General features: G+C 41.8%; 1 protein-coding gene across 43 annotated transcripts in view; it reads left to right on the top strand.

Moving 5' to 3' along the window:
• LOC147343084 (uncharacterized) overlaps positions 1-22,426 on the top strand; it is a 282,954-nt gene that overhangs the window by 6,762 nt on the left and 253,766 nt on the right. For 9 of the 43 annotated variants that reach the window (XR_015156997.1, XR_015156999.1, XR_015156995.1 and 6 more), the window contains one exon: positions 20,785-20,974. The exons of 23 other annotated variants lie outside the window; for them this stretch is intronic. Coding sequence is in view for 3 of the 20 variants with exons in the window: in XM_086382503.1 (XP_086238629.1) it covers positions 20,785-20,929 (145 nt within the window). In the remaining 17 variants the exon portion in view is untranslated. Of the gene's footprint in view, positions 1-5,207; positions 5,363-20,784; positions 20,975-22,426 lie in introns of those variants that run through there. 11 more of the 43 variants (XR_015156998.1, XR_015156990.1, XR_015157003.1 and 8 more) reach the window with 4 other exon arrangements.

Raw genomic sequence — 22,426 nt, forward strand, 5'->3', positions numbered from 1 at the left:
GTTTGCACTTTGTACTGTAAGCTGAAAGTGATTTTTCCCCAGTTTGATATTTGTCTCCTTACTTTGTTCATGACACCTTTGCTATGTTGAAGCTTTTAAATGTTTGTGTTTGATTCATTTTTTTATTGGATATTCTCAAATTGATTTTAACTAAGAATTTGTATGTTTTAGATATTAACTATATGCATGTTTTAGATTTTTATTTACTTATTTTTGTAATTATAATATAAAGTTTATGTGTCATGGTCTGAATATTATGAATATTTCTGTTTATGCCTTATGAGTTTTGTGTCATGCTTAGGAAGGCCTTCTCAACTTCGAGATGGTTTTTAAAAATGTATCAGAATATTTTTGACTATAGGCTGTAGAATGTCAAATTAAAGGTTGTGCATATGTGAAGAATATTTATTTTGCACAGCAAAATAAAGATCTGGCACTAGGAAAGTCAGAGCATTAATTTTGTAGCCTAACAATGTCATCAGGGACTCAGTCTTTACATCTTTTTGTTTTGCAATCTTGAGCGCAATAGTTTATCCTCGTAGGCTGAATCTTCTGGCCTCAGAGAGCCACCACTGTTCCAGGTATCACATGCAAACAATTACAGACATAGGGAAAGGAGGTACCTCCTCAGATTTCAGGTTTTGAGAATATGAAAATCATTCTCAAGAAGCCCTGTGGCAAGTCTTAAGTCTAAATTGTGTCCTATACACATTTCCAGCGTAATCACTGGCATTGGAATTTAAATTGGCAAAATGACTTAATGAAGATTTAACCCTGGGACTTGAGAAGAGCCTAAGGCAAATGATCATGAGCAAGAAAGAAGGAAGGAATCACTTGTGTGGTTTTGCAGATTTACTTCTAATATATGAATCTTTGATCCACCTAAAATATATGTTGGTATAAATGAGCTAGGATTAAGCTTATTATTTTTTCCTTGAACAACTAGTTAAGTGTCTGACTTGTTAAATAATTTATGTTTTTAATCAGCTATCTTATGACAGTTTCTAAGAGGAAACATTGAGGAAAATGTGCTGACACTATGAGAATTTGGGGTCAAGGATTTTCAGTCCACGATCTCATATAAAACTTCGTGAGACAGCACTTTCAAATCACTTTCTCACATGTACGAAATCCATGGTGTAGGAACCTGATTTAGGATATTCTCTCTCCATCTAAAATCTAGATAGACAATATGGAATACAACTTAAAAATCTGAAATCGTCTGCTAAGAAGTCACATGCTATACTAGCTTCAGAATAATCGAATGCTTAGATGTGTGTGTGTTAAGTTGCTTCAGTCGTGTCTGACTCTTTGCGACCCTATGGACTGTAGCCTGCCAGGCTCCTCTGTCCAAGGGATTCTCTTATTTGTTATAAAACAAACTAAATGGCCACTCTGTGTCTGCCATATGCCATATTTACACATACGGTGGAAAAAAGAGTAAGAGGGATGAGAGTGGTTTTAAATACAGTTGTTAGGGAAGATTCCACTAGGAGGTGACATTTGAGTAGAGACATTAGGCAGAACAAGCTGTACGGCTATCTAGGGAGAAATCAGCCTGGGTGAAGGAACAAAGTGCTGAGGCCCTTAGGCAGGACTCTTCTCAGGACTGATGGGTGGAATAGGTGAATTGAAGAGGTATAGAAAGAAAGTGGAGTCGCTCAGTCGTGTCCGACTCTTTGTGACTCCATGGAGCCTACCAGGCTCCTCCATCCATGGGATTTTCCAGGCAAGAGTACTGGAGTGGGCTGCCATTTCCTTCTCCAGGGGATCTTCCCGACCCAGGGATCGAACCCAGGTCTCCCGCATTGTAGACAGACACTTTACTGTCTGAGCCACCAGGGAAGTCGAATTGAAGAGGAGATGAGATCAAAGAAGTGAAGGAACTTACAGGCTTTCTTCTAGGGCCTTATAGACTCTTGTAAGGATGTTGGCTTCTCATATTGTCTTCTAGTCTGTGACATGCCTTTTCATCTCTTAGCAGTGTGTTCCAAGAGCCGAAGATTTAATAAAAATCACTTTTTTCTCTTAAAAAAAGGATATTGTCTTCTTCTCTCAATGAGGTTGCAGCAACACTAGTGATGAGGGATAGAGAGGGAGAAAGGAAAGAAAGGGAGGGAGGAAGGTAGGGAAAAAGGAAGGGATAAATCTGAATAATCTTTTCAGAGGATCATCCTGGTTCCTGTGTTGAGAATGGACTGTGGGGAGTTAAGGGCAGGAAGCCAAGAGATGAGGTAGGAAGCTGTTGTAGTGATTCGGTTGAGAAGTGACGTGGAACAGATGAGAGGTGTTGCGAAGGAACCAGATTCTGGTTTTACTCTGAAGTTAGAGCTAAGAAGATCTGTTGATGGATTTGGTATGAGGTATGATAGAGAGGAAGAGAGAGGCAAGGATGATGTCGAGGCTTTTTGCTTCAGTAGCCAAAAGGATGGAGTTACTGTTTGCAGAGGTGTTTTGTAGGCTGTGAAATAAGCATTCTTCTCTGGACGTGTCAGGCTTGAGAAAACTACTCTGCACTCATGTGGAGCTGCTGAGCAGGCAGTTGGATGGAAAGGCACAAAGTTTAGGGTCATGTTTGTGCATTTGGAGTAAAGCCATGAGTCATGAGGAGATTTTTAGGGGATGAGTGTAGATAGAGCAAGGAGTGGGTCTGGATATTCCATGATTTTAGGGAATGAGTGTAGATAGAGCAAGGAGTGGGTCTGGATATTCCATGATTTAAAAATTTGGAAAATAAGATGGAACCAACAAAGGAGGCTGAAAAGGAGCAATTTCTGTAAAACAGGAGGTTTTACAGAAGAGAGAACAATGTCCCCTAAACTAGGATGTGATTTAAGGAGGAGGGAGTGATCAACTGGGTTAAATGATGCTGATGCATTGCTTGCTTGAGTGGCGTGGAGATCCTTTGGTACTCTTTTTTAAAAATTTATTTTATTGAGGTATAGTTGACTTGCGACATTGTGTTAGTGTCTGCCACACAGCAGAGCGATTCAGTTATACGCATATATTCTTTTTCACATTTTTCCATTATGGTTTATCATAGGATATTGAATATAGTTCCCTGTGCTGTTTAGTAGGACTTTGTTTTTTACCCATCCTATATATGATAGTTTGCATCTGCCAATCCCAAACTCCCAACCTGCCCTCTCCCCCTCCCTCCATCTTGGCAACCACAAGTCTGTTCTGAATGTCTGTGAGTGTATTTCTGTTTTGTGGATAAGTTCGTTTATGTCATGTTTTAGATTCCACATATAAGCGCTATCATATGGTATTCGTATTTCTCCTTTTGACTTGTTTCGCTTAGTGTGATAATCTCTGGGTCCATCTGTGTTGCTGCAAATGGCATTATTTTTTCTTTTTTATGACCAAGTAGTATTCCATTGTATGTATGTATCACTTCTCCTTTTCCGTTCATGGATGCTTAGGTCGTTTCCATGTCCTGGCTATTATAAGTAGTGCTGCAATGAACATAGGGGTGTATGTATCTTTTCACATTATAATTTTGTCCAGATACATGCCCAGGAGTGGGCTTGCTGGACCATATGGCAGTTCTATTTTTAGTTTTTGAGGAACCTCCATACTGTTTTCCATAGTGGCTGCACCAATTTACATTCCCAGACTCTTTGGTGGTCTTGATAACTCATTTGGAGAAGCAGAGAATGGGTGATGGGAGATCATGAGTATAAATGACTCTTAAGGAGATTTATTCTTATGTATGGTGAATAATCTTTGTGATCCCATGGACTACAGCCCACCAGGCTTCTCTGTCCCTGGAATTCTCCAGGCAGGAATACTAGAGTGGGTTGCCATTCTCTTCTTCAGGGGATCTTCCCAGCCCTGGGTCTTCTGCACTGCAGGCAGATTGTTTCCCAACTGAGCCACCAAGGAAGCCTGAAGTGACTTGGGCCTGGTGTTAATTAGCCCCAAATTACTGTTTTTGTCCCTCTGTGAGCCTTCAAGACAGGGCCAATTAGTTTTGCTTTGTTTTGTGGCCAAAAACAAATTCCTGACTTTGATCATACATGTTAGTCACCTCTGGGGATAACATGAGAGAGCTGTGCACAAACCATTACAAACTCATCCACAGTTCTGGAGAACCAGCTTGAAGTGTCTGTCTGACTAACGAGTGGCTGCTGGCCTTCTCTGCTCTGAAAGTTCTCTCTACAACGTGAAGTAAACTGGGGCAAATCATTCTGCCTGGGCCTGCTGAACGGCAGGTGCCCTGGATGAGGGTAGAAAATAGTAGCCCCCTTTGATTGTACAGCACTGCCTGGTTTATAGACTGCTTTCCTATCCGGTATCTCACTGGATCCTCATAAAAGCCGTGTGATGTCGCCCAGGCAGATGATGCTCTCAGCATCTCACAGAGGAGGAAACCGAGGACTCCACTTCAGTGACTGAGGGTTGCTCTAGAGCACAGAGCTGGGAGTAGCACCTAGGACTTCTGACTGTTTCGTTCAGTCAGATTCCGCTGGCCACATCAGCACTATTGTACTTGGGTGGAGTGATCAGAACCTAGATCTGCTTCCCTGTGTCGTGTGCTCCTGGTAAGAGGAAGGGAAAGAAGGGCAGCACGTGGCTCTTACTGTGGTCCTTGAACAGCCTGAGGCTGCCCTGCCCTGCCTTGGTTTCTGACAGTCATCAGCTCTAAGCTCTGCTCTCTTCTCTTGGGCTCTTCCAGGTTAGATTGTCTGTTTTCCACTGGTTGTGTCTCAGCGTTTGATGGGCTTTGACAAGCCTCTCAGCTTATGCTGGATGATTCCACTTCTGTTAAAATCAAACGTAGCTCCTTTTAAAAGCAAGAGATTAAAGCATTAGATAAAATGACAGGAGGCCCTTCATTTTATGTTCCTGAAATTAGATAACTTTTCTTCCATTTTCCAAGAATGTTCCAGAACTAATTTTAGAGAGTGTAATTTACATATCAGTGTCCCCAGTCAAAACAAATGAAATGCAGCTATATGTTATGCTTGGATAGGAGGGCATTAAAGGGGGAAATTTGGAGCTGAGGTGGTGGAATTGATGAAGCTGAATTTTTTCTGCCATGGATCATGCCTCCTTTAAGATGTTGTTATTTAAAAAGGCATCATTGTGAGATTGCTAGTATCGTCAAGCAGCAAACCCATATAGAGTGTGAGAGAATGCGTAGAATGTGGGGCACTGGTCTGATTACTAATTACACAGTATGGTGCATTTACGCATGCCAGGTTTCATTATTCCAGCTGAACTTCCCGTTTTCTGGCTCTAGACACTTGATGGAATTACTAAGTGGATCTGAACTCTGAGAGGAGAGAGAACAGATGGAAATTCCCTCACTCATCACACTCAACACGTGGCCTTGAGGCCACAGTCAGCATCACAGGTCAGTCTACATGAAGGAAAGACAAAAAGATGCTGGGAAAAATGGCTGGCAAATCTGTGCTTGTCTTACTGGGTTCTCCCTGCAGGCCAGTAATAAGGATGTATCCAAAAAAGTCATGTGGGGCAGGTGAGGAAGGAGAAGGGTAAGAGGTAGATGTACTTGGGAGATCTCTGATCCAACCGGCTGCCTTGAAAGTTGTGAACACATGTGGTACTGATATGACCACTCTCATATACTCACGACAACAGATAATGAAGTAAACTATTCATGGAGGCAATATCTATCACAATTAAAAGGTACATACTCTTTGATCCAGTAGTTTCACTACGAGGTATTTATCCTTTTCTTGTTGGTGTGTACAAAAGCTCATTGCAGAATTGTTTGCAAGAGCAAAGCTGGAATTAGCCTCAGTGTCTAAGAAGTTGGGAATTGCGTTATATTCTGTTGAAGCAGTGAATCACAGTGTGGCCATTTGATAATTATAGTCTGAGATGGAATGTGTTTCAAGGCATATTAAATGAAAGTGTGAGTCTGTGTGTGTGAGTAGAGGCAGGGGTTTCATGTATTGTAGGTGTGTTGGCCAGGATCCCATCGGGAAACAAAAATTTCCCCAGCTGGTTGTTGAGACTGTAATGAATGGACTGTATAGAGGTATGGGCGGAGGCACTTAGACACCAGCACCAGTGGGAGAAGCCACTGCCTCCTTAAAGTGGAAACTGAGTCTCTCCACCCAGGTCTCCTTTCTAGGGCTGATGCACCTGTTCCCAGGGGCTGGGAATACCAACTGCTGTTGGCTCGCAGCTGTCCGCTCACTTGGTTGCCTTCAGCCATCACAAGGGACAGCCTCTTTCAGGTTTCTCTCCCGGGGATGGCCATGGCCAATGACTGTCTGATGCAGGCCTACAAAAGCCCAACCCCCCTTTCTCAATTTGGGACATTTCTGAAGGACCACCACAGTTCCAGAGCTCCCTGTAGCATCATTGGAGATCTCATTGAACTGTATTTCATGTTAACTTCTTCTGGCCAGTCCTGCTTTCTTCCTTTCCTTACAGTTATGTCTCCTAAGATGCTCCTCATTAAGCTATGTGCATGTACCTCTCCATGTCAGTCTGTTTCCAGGAAACCTAGATTAAGGTACATCCTTGGAGCTAAAGGGGCTGAATGCTGGAGCCTGGAGTGTGGGTTGCATGTTGGTGTGGAGGTGTGCAGCTACCATCAGGGACGGGGGGCCAGAACAGGGAAAGAAGCGATACGCAAACCTCTCTCTCTTTTCATCCTCCAGCTTCCTTCCTTCTGTGCCAGTCATTAGAGACTCAACTAGAAACCAGCCAGCAAGGGAGACTGGGTAATGAAGTACGCAGGGGCCACCTCTTGGGGCAGATAGGATGTAAAATGGCTTGAGACTGGGAGTGGCAAATGGAGAATAAGTAGCACAGTTGTGTAGTCGCCAAGTTGTGTCCGATTTCTGCCACCCCATGGACTGTAGCCTACCAGGCTCCTCAGTCCATAGGATATCCCAGGCAAGAATACTGGAGTGGGTTTCCATTTCCTTCTCCAGGGGATCTTCCCAACCCAGGGATTGAACCCATGTCTCCTGCATTAGCAGGTGGATTCTTAAATGCTGAGACACCTGGGAATCCCAAGTAGCACAGTATCTTTCATTTATATAAATGGGAGGAATATGTGGATATATACATATATGCAGGAATATATATATTCATAATATATATGCATATAATTCATGTATATACATAAGATATGCTTCTTATGCATACATTTCTGGAATGATCCAGAATAAGATGTAGTGACTATTTCTGAAGGTTAGGGCTACTGTGCAACTAGGATGTGAAGAAGACTTGTCCTTCATTCTTTTCTGACCATTTGAAAATCTTTTATGTGTGTGCACGTGTATTTAATACTGTATTTGGAAAAAGTTTAAAGTATTGAACTTCTTGTAGGGAATTAAGAGATTGGAGTTGGTTCCTTCTTTTGTGGATGGTTATAATGGTTACTAGGTGCTTTATATTTATTGCATGTGTGAGTTCAAAGAGGAGAGATCTTTGCCTTCCAGGAATTTACAGCCTAGGGTAGGGTAGATGATGACAGTAATGCAGTGGTGTTGCCAAAAGGGGGACCCCTTCTAGGGCCTAAGAGTGGGCTCTTGTCTAACAGTGGAAAATGAGTTGTCTGAGGAGACACATACTGACAAAGCAAAAGACTTTATTGGGAAGGGGTGCAGGGTCATATGGTTTGAGAAAGGTCTCTAGAGCAGCCACCTGTTCTTGGGATATTGTGTCCTGAGTTGGATCCTTTCTTTGCTTCTTACTGTGTGAACAATTCCAAAGTCAGCCTCTCTGGGCCTCTGTGCTGTGAAGGTTAGATTGAAGTGATGTGTGCTGCTGCTGCTAAGTCGCTCCAGTCGTGTCCGACTCTGTGTGACCCCATAGACGGCAGCCCACCAGGCTCCTCCGTCCCTGGGATTCTATGTACCCTGATAAGCTTTCTTTTTCTTCCCTTCTTCTGTACCTTTCACCAGTAGGTGACCATAACTGTCTTTCTCGTTCACAATTGATTGGCGGGTATCATGCTCATCAAACAGCCCCCCAGTCAGCCACATGAATTCAAAGAAGAGTCGTCAGGTGTTAACTTGACCCCACACTTGCAAGGTGGTACCCTTCCCCTCCTTCAGCACAGTCTCATCCCCTCCACATCACTTGTGTAGAGAGATGCTGCTGAGACTTACGTTTCTGCCAGGCATAGTTTTGTGTAGTCCCTTCTTGGCTAATCCATACCTCCCATGTATGAGGAGTAGCATTTTGTAGTGATTAAGAACATGGACTTTGAATTTCGATACACCTCAGCACTGATCTGCTGCCTGATATTGAGCAAGTTGCTTAACCCCTCTGAGCGTCTGTTTCCTCCTTTGTAAAGTAGGGATAAATGAAAGTACTCATCTCTTTGGAATGATGATTGAGGTAAGGTTTGGAAATACCTTAGCAGGGATCTTGGGACCTCATGAGCACTTGATAAAGGGTAATAACTGTGAGGCTGGCCACAGCTGGGGTCCTATCTGGAAGGCACGATGTTCTTCCTCTCCACAATACTGAAAGCCTCACTGTGCTTGCCAGGTGTGGGGCTCTGAGTCTCTGAGAGGTGCTTCTGTCTCCCCGAGGGGGCACAGTAATCCAGTCTTTTCAAGCTGACAAGGGATTCATCACTGGGGAGCAAGGGCAGAATCTCTGTTCTTCTTTCAAAGATCTAGGTTAACATGGCTTCATTTCTAAGACCTTTTGCTGCAAGGATTATTTCAAATTTACAGTCTGAGAAGTGAAAACTTAACTGTCCTGTGTCCTGGAAATTTTGAGTCCAGTGACAGCTTGGAGATATTACCAAACAGGACTTGCGTCCATTGGCTGACATGCAGCAAAACCAGTCTGCTGACAGCAGGTGTGGGGATGGAAAGTACAGTGTTTATCGCATGTGCGGAGTGAGGGGGTGGGAGATGAGCCTCAGGTCTACTCCACTTGGTCTTGGAGTGAGGAGTTTTTTTTTTAAGGGAGAAGAATATGGAGGCTGGGATTAATCATTGTGACATTTCTGTGACATTTCTTAATCGTGGTTTCAGGAGTCAGGATGTCTCTGGTTTAGGATTCTCTGGCTAGGTGGTCCATCACTCGTGGGCCTGTTAGCTCGTCTTGCCCTGTAGAAGGGACCTGAGTTTGTTAATGATGATGTCTGTAATAGCAACTTCAGTATATTAATGATGTTATCGGCAACCAACAATTTCAGTCATCTAACTCTTGATTGGTGCTCAGCGCAGGATTGAGGATAAGAATGGGAATAAGCTTTTGGACAGAGACATTAATCACAAACTCGGTTTTAGAGGGACTTGGTTTCAGAGAGACAACTATAGGTGGGAAACTGAACAGGGATTTGAAGAATCAGATTGAGACCTTGAAGTACAGACTAAAAGTGACTCTGTCATCTTATTCCATGAGGATTTTCAACACGACACACTGGTAGATTCTTTCTTCACCTTGCAAACCCTTCAGAGATTTCCCGCTCCTCGTTTTTCCCAGGAAGCATAACCCCAAGGGGGAAACTGACCTTGAAATCTCTTAGGGAGAAGTCAGCCTCCTTTCTGGATGTGGAGACTGATCTGAGGACCACCGTGTGGCCTCCTGATGCTGCTCAAGAGTCTTCCCATTTCTTACTTTCACCAACACATATGCAAAGAACATACGTGTGACATACATCTATGCATTTACTCCCGGTACTGAGAACATGGAATAAAAGGCTGGTTAAGACTTGCTCTGCCACCCATGAGCTCACGTTCTACTTAGGGAAATCAGCATATAAACAGAGAAAAATCACGATGGAGCTAAGTGCAAGCTTTATAGGTGTGGGTGAGATGCAAAATATTTGACAGGCAGAGTCACTGTGAAGTCTGCATTTCTCACCAACGACCAAGGCAGGATGACTAGGTGGAGGCCAGATGGACACGGGGCATTGGTCTGCAGGGGGCTAGCACCACCCCCAGGAGTGTCAACTCTCTTGTGGATCCAGGGTCGATCTGGGATTGCTGGGATGGACACAAGGAAATGAGGGGCTTATCACGAGCTGGCTGGGTGGCAGGCACTGCAAGACTGAGGGACTTGAGCAGCCAAGGCAGTGAGAACTCAAGGAGGAATTGGGGGACAAGGGCAGGGTTACCATTCCACTGATATTTCAGTATTTTACAAACAATACGGTTGTACGAGTGCCTCGCTCCTAGTGTTAATTGCTTGCTGGTATCTGACCCTTTGCAACCTCATGGACTGTACCCTGCCACAGGCTCCTCTGTCCATGGAATTCTCCAGGCAAGAATACTGGAGTGAGTTGCCATTTCCTTCTCCAGGGGATTTTCCCAACCCAGATATTGAACCCGGGTCTCCTGCATTGCAGGCAGATTCTTTACCATCTGAGCCACTAGGGAAGCTCTTGCTTATAGAGCAGCAATATGCAGTAGAAATACAATGAGAAGCACATATGTAATTTACAGTTTTTTTTAGGAACTAAATGGGAAATTAATTTTAATATTTGATTTCATTCAGTGGATCCAAAATGCTATCATTTCAAAATGTAACTAATACACAGTGTGCTTAATGAGATGGTTTGCATTTTTTTTTTTTTTTTTTTGAAATCTAGTGTATATTTGGAAACTGCAGCTCTTCTCAGTTCAGAAAGTACCCAGTGGGCACACGTGGGTACTGTATGACAGCACAGGTCTAGAAAGACTGTGGGGAAAGCTGTTTTCTTTCTCTCTCTCCGCTTCCTGGATTGTGGGGGAGGTGACCTCCCAGTTGTCTATGATTTTCTGCAGGGTCTTCCCAGGGTTTTTTCCCCATCGTTCAGCTCACCTATATGCGCACACATCCCTTAACAGGTGTAGAATTTATGACAAGAGACTTAGTGGCTTTTTCAGTTCGGAGCTCAATTACATTAATTACATGCCCCATTGCTTAGTGCTGGCTTCATTAACAAACCAGAGCATGACTTAATTGCTCTTTAAGCTTTGCATTTTCAGATGTCATTTACCTGCAGCCTGAAACTTGGGCACCTGTGGATTTAGAAGTCTAACTGGGAATTTGCTGCATGCTGAGACCTTCCTTGCTAGGCCTCCTGAGCTGGTGTCCTTTTCAGTTCCACCACCTCAGATGAGTTGTTTGCTTTCCTTTTTCCCCACTGCTCCTAGCAGGTGACGCCCAAAGCTTCAGAAGCATTTCCTGTGTTTCAGCGCCACCTTGTGGTTTAGAGGAAAAAGTCCTGAAGTAGGCCGCATCCATCTTGGGATCCTTGAGCATAATTAACAGCCTTGAAGGGCCATCTGGCTTTTGTTGTCTCCTTGAGTCTGAGAGGAAATGAGATTTGTTATTGGATATGGAACATCTCCTACAGGCTAACTGCCTGCTGAGAAATCAGGCAGTGTAGTGGGTCCAATCTGAACTATGCAGAGTCACACAGAAACATAAATCCCGGCTGCTACTGTTCTATTATTTAAATTGAATTGTGTCCACATTTCACAGATGACTTGGCTTAGCCAGGGAACTTGGCATCTCCAGCTGCTGTTACTGTAAAATGTTGAGCTCATGTTTTCAGTTGCTCCAAGTCAGGAGTTAGGCCCTGGCCGTTGATACACCCTGGAAACTGCATTTACTCGACCTGCAGATGAATTTTACTAAGACTTGTGGGTTTGGCCAGGACTGGTTGAAAATAAATGGCACTAGAAAACAGAAAGATGGGGTAGAAGCCTAGCCTCCATAACCTCACTTATTCCCTATTATCTGGCACCCATACTCCTTTATCCCTGTATCATTTACTTCTGGAAGAAAGGTATGGCCATTTGCAATTTCCTTACTGGTTCAGAGAGAGACAATTGATTGCCTGTGGTCACACCATTAGTCTCTGGCAGATTCTTCCTGAGTAACTTACCACTCTTAATGATTGACTGCTTCATCCCATAGATTTCTGTCAAAAATAAGTCCTCAGATTTTTTTTTTTTTTGCAGAGATATGCTCATACTAAAGAGCAATAAATACAGTCGGTATCCAGAGGCCCCAGTCTCCAAACACCAAAGCCTTAGGGACACATTTAACTGTTGTCACCCATTCAAATCCAAACTCTATTCTTCATTAGCTGTGTAACTTGGGCAGAATGTTTACTGGTGAGATTTCTGTGCCTCAATTTCCTCTTCCCATTAAATGAATTTATGAACATGTAAAGGCCTTTACTTGGACCTGCTAAGAATTCACTGATGTTGATAACTAGGGCTAGAACCGAGATGAGATAAGTGAGGTACAAAATGACTCTGAGAGTGGGTGCCTGATGATGGTGATGAAGCTCATAGTGACATGGTGTTTGCCTTAGTCAGTCTGGGCCACTGTATCTAAGGACCACAGAGCGGGTGGTTTATAAACAAGAAAAGTTTATTTTTTGTGGTTCTGGAGACTGGAAGTCTGAGATCAGGGTCTGTCTGGTTTGTGGATGTCTTGTTGGATCCTTTTAAGGAGGGAGAGATGGCTCTCACTCTTTATATGGACATTAATCCCAACATGGAGGTTCCACCCTCACGACCCAGTCACCTCCCGAAGGCCCCACCTCCTCATACCATCACATTGGGGTGATGGTATGAGGGTTTCAGCATATGGATTTGGGGGAGACATGCTCAGAGGAAGGCACAAACATGCTCGGAGGAAGGCACAGTGTGAGGCAGACCGTCAGTACGCTAATCGAGGATCAGACTTGGTGCCATTCACGTCACGCCAAGATATTTCCAGCCTCCTGATGCACCTTGAATCCGTTCAACCCTTCAGACTGAGCCTCTATTGTACAGGGACAGTTAAACAACACTGTAAGACAGCAACAAAGACAGATCCAAATCCAGAAGTGGGGGGGGGGGTGCATTTCCCAGGATATTTGGGGCCATCTATTTCATGTCAGCTAAGTTAAACGAGACTGAAGGGAAAAAGGAAAAGATGCAGTGAATCATCCTGGATTAGATATTGGTTTGAAAAAGCTGGCTAAAGGAAATTTGGGGGTCAGTTCAGAAAATTTGAATGTTATCTGGATTTTAGCTGATATAATAAAGATCGTTCATTGAAAAAATAGATAATAGTGTATAGTCTCGGAGGAGGAGCCAAGATGGCGGAGGAGTAGGACAGGGAGAACACTTTCTCCCCCACAAATTCATCAAAAGAGCATTTAAACGTCGAGTAAATTCCACAAAACAACTTCTGAATGCCGGCAGAGGACATCAGGCACCCAGAAAAGCAATCCAACTCTTCGAAAGGAGGTAGGAAAAAATATAAAAGACAAAAAAAGAGACAAAAGAGGGAGGGACGGAGCTCCGTCCCGGGAAGGGAGTCTTAAAAAGAGAGAAGTTTCCAAACACCAGGAAACCTTCTCACTGCCGAATCTGCGCCGAGCTTTGGAAGCACAGAGGGCAACGTAACAGGAAGAAAAAATAAATAAACAATTAAAACTCGAAGATTGCGAGTCCTACGGTAACTCCCCCAGTGGAGAAGCAGCGCAGACGCCTGCAGGCGCCATTAACAAGCGGGGGCTGGGCAGGGAGGCGCAGCGCGGGCTGCATCGCTTAGAGTAAGAATCTGGCCTGAATACCCTGAGCACTATCTGAGCGAAATAATTTGGGCTAACAAACCAGACTGTGGGATATCTACTACGCGAAAAGCCAGCCCCAACCTAAGACCGCCAGGCCCGTGCACGGAACAAAGAATTGAACAGAGATAGCCGGCTGCAGACCTTCCCCCTCCGGTGATAGGCAGCCAGAGCCGGAAGGGGGCAATCGCAGCCCCAGAGAGACATTATCTATAAAACTGTAAGCAGGCTTCTTTGCTAACTAAAACTTCTTGGGGGTCTGGACGGTTAACATCTGCCTAAGAAGGTGCGCCGGTTTTGCGCCCAGATAACCGAGTGGCGGGGAGGCGATAAGTCGCAGCATTGGCGCTCGCCAAACACCTCATCACTTGAGCTGCTCGGACCTGGGAAGAGCACAATACTCAGGCCCAACTGAGTCTGCGCCTCTGAGGACTATCCGAGTGCCTGAACCTGAGTGGCTTGGACCTGGGAGGTACATGCAACCCAGGGCCAGCCTTGGATTGTTCCCGGCGGAACAACCTAGAGCCCGAGCAGTGTGGGCAGGGAGGCTACACGCGCAGTGAGCGGGGGCAGACCCAGTGTGTCTGAGGCACTGTGAGCGCACGCCAGTGTTATTTGCTTGCAGCATCCCTCCCTCCCTCCCCACAGCGCGACTGAACAAAGAGAAGAAATACAGTTCCACCCATCAGAACACTGACACAAGCTTCCCTAACCAGGAAACCTTGACAAGCCACCTGTACAAACCCACACACAGTGAGGAATAACCACAATAAAGAGAACTCCACAAACTGCCAGAATACAGAAAGGACACCCCATACTCAGCAATTTAAACAAGATGAAGAGACAGAGGAATAGCCAGCAGATAAAGGAACAGGATAAATGCCCACCAAACCAAACAAAAGAGGAAGAGATAGGGAATCTACCTGATAAAGAATTCCGAATAATGATAGTGAAATTGATCCAAAATCTAGAAATTAAAATGGAATCACAGATAAATAGCTTGGAGACAAGGATTGAGAAGATGCAAGAAAGGTTTAACAAGGACCTAGAAGAAATAAAAAAGAGTCAATATACAATGAATAATGCAATAAATGAAATTAAAAACACTCTGGAGGCAACAAATAGTAGAATAACAGAGGCAGAAGATAGGATTAGTGAATTAGAAGATAGAATGGTAGAAATAAATGAATCAGAGAGAATAAAAGAAAAACGAATTAAAAGAAATGAGGACAATCTCAGAGACCTCCAGGACAATATTAAACGCTACAACATTCGAATCATAGGGGTTCCAGAAGAAGAAGACAAAAAGAAAGACCATGAGAAAATACTTGAGGAGATAATAGTGGAAAACTTCCCTAAACTGGGGAAGGAAATAATCACCCAAGTCCAAGAAACCCAGAGAATCCCAAACAGGATAAACCCAAGGCGAAACACCCCAAGACACATATTACTCAAATTAACAAAGATCAAACACAAAGAACAAATATTAAAAGCAGCAAGGGAAAAACAACAAATAACACACAAGGGAATTCCCATAAGGATAACAGCTGATCTTTCAATAGAAACTCTTCAAGCCAGGAGGGAATGGCAAGACATACTTAAAATGATGAAAGAAAATAACCTACAGCCCAGATTATTGTACCCAGCAAGGATTTCATTCAAGTATGAAGGAGAAATCAAAAGCTTCTCAGACAAGCAAAAGCTGAGAGAATTCTGCACCACCAAACCAGCTCTACAACAAATACTAAAGGATATTCTCTAGACAGGAAACACAAAAATGGTGTATAAATTCGAACCCCAAACAATAAAGTAAATGGCAACGGGATCATACTTATCAGTAATTACCTTAAACGTAAATGGGTTGAATGCCCCAACCAAAAGACAAAGACTGGCTGAATGGATACAAAAACAAGACCCCTACATATGTTGTCTACAGGAGACCCACCTCAAAACAGGGGACACATACAGACTGAAAGTGAAGGGCTGGAAAAAGATTTTCCATGCAAATAGGGACCAAAAGAAAGCAGGAGTAGCAATACTCATATCAGATAAAATAGACTTTAAAACAAAGGCTGTGAAAAGAGACAAAGAAGGTCACTACATAATGATCAAAGGATCAATCCAAGAAGAAGATATAACAATTATAAATATATATGCACCCAACACGGGAGCACCGCAGTATGTAAGACAAATGCTAACAAGTATGAAAGGAGAAATTAACAATAACACAATAATAGTGGGAGACTTTAATACCCCACTCACACCTATGGATAGATCAACTAAACAGAAAATTAATAAGGAAACACAAACTTTAAACGATACAATAGACCAGTTAGACCTAATTGATATCTATAGGACATTTCATCCCAAAACAATGAATTTCACCTTTTTCTCAAGCGCACATGGAACCTTCTCCAGGATAGATCACATCCTGGGCCATAAAGCTAGCCTTGGTAAATTCAAAAAAATAGAAATCATTCCAAGCATCTTTTCTGACCACAATGCAGTAAGATTAGATCTCAATTACAGGAGAAAAACTATTAAAAATTCCAACATATGGAGGCTGAACAACACGCTGCTGAATAACAAACAAATCACAGAAGAAATCAAAAAAGAAATCAAAATTTGCATAGAAACGAATGAAAATGAAAACACAACAACCCAAAACCTGTGGGACACAGTAAAAGCAGTCCTAAGGGGAAAGTTCATAGCAATACAGGCACACCTCAAGAAACAAGAAAAAAGTCAAATAAATAACCTAACTCTACACCTCAAACAACTAGAAAAGGAAGAAATGAAGAACCCCAGGGTTAGTAGAAGGAAAGAAATCTTAAAAATTAGAGCAGAAATAAATGCAAAAGAAACAAAAGAGACCATAGCAAAAATCAACAAAGCCAAAAGCTGGTTCTTTGAAAGGATAAATAAAATTGACAAACCATTAGCCAGACTCATCAAGAAACAAAGGGAGAAAAATCAAATCAATAAAATTAGTAATGACAGTGGAGAGATCACAACAGACAACATAGAAATACAAAGGATCATAAGAGACTATTATCAACAATTATATGCCAATAAAATGGACAACGAGGAAGAAATGGACAAATTCTTAGAAAAGTACAACTTTCCAAAACTCGACCAGGAAGAAATAGAAAACCTTAACAGACCCATCACAAGCATGGAAATTGAAACTGTAATCAAAAATCTTCCAGCAAACAAAAGCCCAGGTCCAGACGGCTTCACAGCTGAATTCTACCAAAAATTTAGAGAAGAGCTAACACCTATCCTGCTCAAACTCTTCCAGAAAATTGCAGAGGAAGGTAAACTTCCAAACTCATTCTATGAGGCCACCATCACCCTAATACCAAAACCTGACAAAGATGCCACAAAAAAAGAAAACTATAGGCCAATATCACTGATGAACATAGATGCAAAAATCCTAAACAAAATTCTAGCAATCAGAATCCAACAACACATTAAAAAGATCATACACCATGACCAAGTGGGCTTTATCCCAGGGATGCAAGGATTCTTCAATATCCGCAAATCAATCAATGTAATACACCACATTAACAAATTGAAAAACAAAAACCATATGATTATCTCAATAGATGCAGAGAAAGCCTTTGACAAAATTCAACACCCATTTATGATAAAAACTCTCCAGAAAGCAGGAATAGAAGGAACATACCTCAACATAATAAAAGCTATATATGACAAACCCACAGCAAACATTATCCTCAATGGTGAAAAATTGAAAGCAATTCCTCTAAAGTCAGGAACAAAACAAGGGTGCCCACTTTCACCATTACTATTCAACATAGTTTTGGAAGTTTTGGCTACAGCAATCAGAGCAGAAAAAGAAATAAAAGGAATCCAAATTGGAAAAGAAGAAGTAAAACTCTCACTATTTGCAGATGACATGATCCTCTACATAGAAAACCCTAAAGACTCCACCAGAAAATTACTAGAACTAATCAATGATTATAGTAAAGTTGCAGGATATAAAATCAACACACAGAAATCCCTTGCATTCCTATACACTAATAATGAGAAAACAGAAAGAGAAATTAAGGAAACAATTCCATTCACCATTGCAACGAAGAGAATAAAATACTTAGGAATATATCTACCTAAAGAAACTAAAGACCTATATATAGAAAACTATAAAACACTGGTGAAAGAAATCAAAGAGGACACTAATAGATGGAGAAATATACCATGTTCATGGATTGGAAGAATCAATATAGTGAAAATGAGTATACTACCCAAAGCAATTTATAGATTCAATGCAATCCCTATCAAGCTACCAACAGTATTCTTCACAGAGCTAGAACAAATAATTTCACAATTTGTATGGAAATACAAAAAACCTCGAATAGCCAAAGCGATCTTGAGAAAGAAAAATGGAACTGGAGGAATCAACCTACCTGACTTCAGGCTCTACTACAAAGCCACAGTTATCAAGACAGTATGGTACTGGCACAAAGACAGAAATATAGATCAATGGAACAAAATAGAAAGCCCAGAGATAAATCCACGCACATATGGACACCTTATCTTTGACAAAGGAGGCAAGAATATACAGTGGATTAAAGACAATCTCTTTAACAAGTGGTGCTGGGAAATCTGGTCAACCACTTGTAAAAGAATGAAACTAGAACACTTTCTAACACCATATACAAAAATAAACTCAAAATGGATTAAAGATCTCAACATAAGACCAGAAACTATAAAACTCCTAGAGGAGAACATAGGCAAAACACTCTCTGACATACATCACAGCAGGATCCTCTATGACCCACCTCCCAGAATATTGGAAATAAAAGCAAAAATAAACAAATGGGACCTAATTAAATTTAAAAGCTTCTGCACATCAAAGGAAACTATCAGCAAGGTGAAAAGACAACCTTCAGAATGGGAGAAAATAATAGCAAATGAAGCAACCGACAAACAACTAATCTCAAAAATATACAAGCAATTCCTACAGCTCAACTCCAGAAAAATAAATGACCCAATCAAAAAATGGGCCAAAGATCTAAATAGACATTTCTCCAAAGAAGACATACAGATGGCTAACAAACACTTGAAAAGATGTTCAACATCACTCTTTATCAGAGAAATGCAAATCAAAACCACTATGAGGTACCATTTCACACCAGTCAGAATGGCTGCGATCCAAAAGTCTACAAATAATAAATGCTGGAGAGGGTGTGGAGGAAAGGGAACCCTCTTACACTGTTGGTGGGAATGCAAATTAGTACAGCCACTATGGAGAACAGTGTGGAGATTCCTTAAAAAACTGGAAATAGAACTGCCTTATGATCCAGCAATCCCACTGCTGGGCATACACACTGAGGAAACCAGAAGGGAAAGAGACACGTGTACCCCAATGTTCATCGCAGCACTGTTTATAATAGCCAGGACATGGAAGCAACCTAGATGTCCATCAGCAGATGAATGGATAAGAAAGCTGTGGTACATATACACAATGGAGTATTACTCAGCCATTAAAAAGAATACATTTGAATCAGTTCTAATGAGGTGGATGAAACTGGAGACTATTATACAGAGTGAAGTAAGCCAGAAGGAAAAACATAAATACAGTATACTAACGCATGTATATGGAATTTAGAAAGATGGTAACGATAACCCTGTGTACGAGACAGCAAAAGAGACACTGATGTATAGAACAGTCTTATGGACTCTGTGGGAGAGGGTGGGAAGATTTGGGAGAATGTCATTGAAACATGTGAAATGTCATGTATGAAACGAGATGCCAGTCCAGGTTCAGTGCACGATGCTGGATGCTTGGGGCTGGTGCGCTGGGAAGGCCCAGGGGGATGGTATGGGGAGGTTGGGAGGGAGGAGGGTTGAGGATGGGGAGCATGTGATTTTTTTTTAAAAGTAATAAAGAGAATTAAAAAAAAAAAAAAAAAAAAACAAAAAACAAAAAAAAAAATAGTGTATAGTCTCATGTCAGCTAAAACATGCCAACAAATATATTTAGAAAATGACCCCAAATGACTTGCCCTAAGGTGTAATAGGGGTGATCTCTGCATGGTAAAAATGTGATGTTTTTCAGTTTTTCTTGTTTGCTTTTTATTATTTTCCACTATGCATAGGTCATATTTCTGTAAATAACAAGTTGTTTTTAAAAATTATTAAACAAAATTGTTAAAAGAAGAATTTTTAAAATTCTTTAAGGCAAAACCAGAATTTAAAAAAATTTTTTTAAATAATAAATCCTTTAAAATAAGAGGATGAAGAAGCCTTGCCTGTTTAATTCTTGATTTTGCTGAAATCTGGCTTGATCTGGAAAAGTAGCTATGAAAACTAGCTCTATTCTTTATTCTCACTGCCCTTTTCCCTTTAGGAGCAATCACTGAAACTGCTGGAAGTGGCCGCCCTAAATATTTTCTGTGACTGTCACGCAGTTGTAATCAATCTAGCTACTTCCACCCAGCAAAGGCATTTTCTCAGTAGGGTTCTTGGGACATATTTTAAAGCTTAAGAACATCCAGGGCAAGGTATGTTGAATGCTTTTGCTTTTAACAGCTGGAAAGAACTGCTTCTCTATATCCCTGCCCGAGAAAAACTGAAATCCTGATTAAGGAAATGATTACTCCAGGACAGACAACTGGTTAGAGGATGGGAACACAGGCTTCCTGACGCCTGAGCCTCGGTTTTCTTCTTCCAGTAATTTGTCATATATTTACTTATCATCTCTTCTTTGTGGGTGTGAGGGGTACGGTGAAGCAGGCGCCCCTCCTGCCCACAGTCCTGACCCACTCTTAGTGCTTTGTTTCTTGGAGGAATGCCCTCCTCTGGTTCAAAAGATCCTTGTCTTTTGGGTAATGATCTGAAAATCCAAATGTGCTTATATGAATTTTCACATGAGAAATAAGAGATTCTTAGTTCAACAGCAAAATTCAATGGCAGGGGCAAGAGTTTTGCCCCTTCCTCCATTTGCTGGGAAAGTCTACAATCTGATGGTTATAGGTGAGAGAATAGAGGAGAACGAGTTCTCTGCAAAATCAGGGCCTCTGTCCGAACCACAGTGTATCTGCCAGAAAATGTTCTCTGTCGCCTTGTCTGATACTCAGATTGTGCTCTTAAGAGATTTAGGGACTCATTCTTCTGTCGACTGGTCATTTTGCAAGTATTTCTTAAATGACTCCTGCAGGCAGAAGCCACAAGTCAGGTGTGGCTGGAATGAGAAAGGTTGGACTCAGCATTTAAATTTGTATCTTTTCTATTTTTCATAGTGAGAGAACCATCCCCAGAGGGATGAAGCTGGTCATGGAAACAGATTGTTCCAAAAAGCAACATCCATTGTTTCAGCATCAGAGGCAGGACCTGAATTCTCACTCCTATTTTCCTCGGGAAGACTGCATTTTATCGCTTTGTTAAAGTGTATTCCCTTGTTTATTTACAATAAATATCCATAAATTCATACTGATCTGAGTGAAGGATTGGATAAATTACGATATGAGGACAAAGAGGCAAGTCTCTGCAGAAGGATTCCAAATAATCTATAGAGATTGTCGTTGATGTTGTTTAGTGGCTAAGTAGTGTCTGACTGTTTTGTGACCCCATGGACCGTAGCCCTCCAGGCTCCTCTGTCCATGGAATTTCCAAGGCAAGAATATTGGAGTGGATAGCCATTTCCTTCTCCAGGGGCTCTTCCTGACCCAGGGATCAAACCCTCATCTCCTGTATTGGCAGGTGGGTTCTTTCCTGTCAGGCACCTGAGAAGCCTGATTTATGGAGATACTCCCCCCTCAATGAGGCGAAGTCTAGCATCCCCCTCTTTAACTGCAGACTCTGCCTGGTAACTTCCTTACAAAGTGAACAGTATGGAAAGGGAGAGGGAAAGAAAAGAGTAATTGTACAGTGGAGAAACCTAACAAATACTACTAATTTATCCAGATGATCAAGTCAACATCAGTATATGTCATGCTAATACTTTGTACCCTTGATACAGTGTAATGAAAATGTTACTTTACTTCTGAGATCCTCCTCAGCCAAACCCCATAACCCTAGTTGAATCATGAGAAAAACTTTATACAAATTCTGATAGTGGGACATCCTACAACATAACCTGACCATTACTCCTCAAAACTGACAAGGTCATCAAAACTAAGGAAATTCTAAAAAATTGTTACAACCTAGAGGAGCCTAAGGAAATACAATGTAATTTGGTATCTTGGATGTGATCCTGGAATAGAAAAAGAGCATTAGATAAAAACCTAAGGAAGTCTGAATATACTATATCCTAAAGGAAATCAACCTTGAATATTCATTCAAAGGATGATGGTAAAGTTGAAGCTCCAATGCTTTGGCCATCTGATGTGAATAGCCAACTTATTGGAAAAGACCCTGATAGCTGGGAAGGATTGAGAGCAGAGGAGAAGGGGGCAACAGAGGATTAGATGGTTGGGTGGCATCACTGACTCAGTGAACATGAATTTGAACACACTCGGGAAGATAGTGAAGGACAGGGAAGCCTGGAATGCTGCAGTCCATGGGGCCACAAAGAGTTGGAGATGACTTAGCAATTGAACAACAGCAACAATAATGTCTCGGTATTGGTTTATCAATTATAACAAACGTAACTACCCTGATGTTAAGTGTTTATAGAGGAAGCTGGGTCTGGGGTGGGTGTGTGAGAACTCTCTGTATTATTATTGTTTCAATCTTTTTTTTTTGGTAAATTTGAAACTACTAAAAAAAACTTAAAAAAAAAAATACATTCTCTACCAAATAGGTTTGGGGAGATCTTGTATTAGACCTTATAGGTGAACAGGTGTTCTGGAATAGACACTAAATACTTTGGTGGCCTCAGAACACTGTGTATGGCAGCACAGTGACTTTTTAATGGTTCTTTCTTTAGAAGATTAGCTTTAT

Source organism: Bos grunniens, chromosome 28, assembly GCF_055505025.1.
Source record: "Bos grunniens cultivar Pamir isolate PY7600 chromosome 28, Bosgru_T2T1.0, whole genome shotgun sequence".
NCBI lineage: Eukaryota > Metazoa > Chordata > Mammalia > Artiodactyla > Bovidae > Bos > Bos grunniens.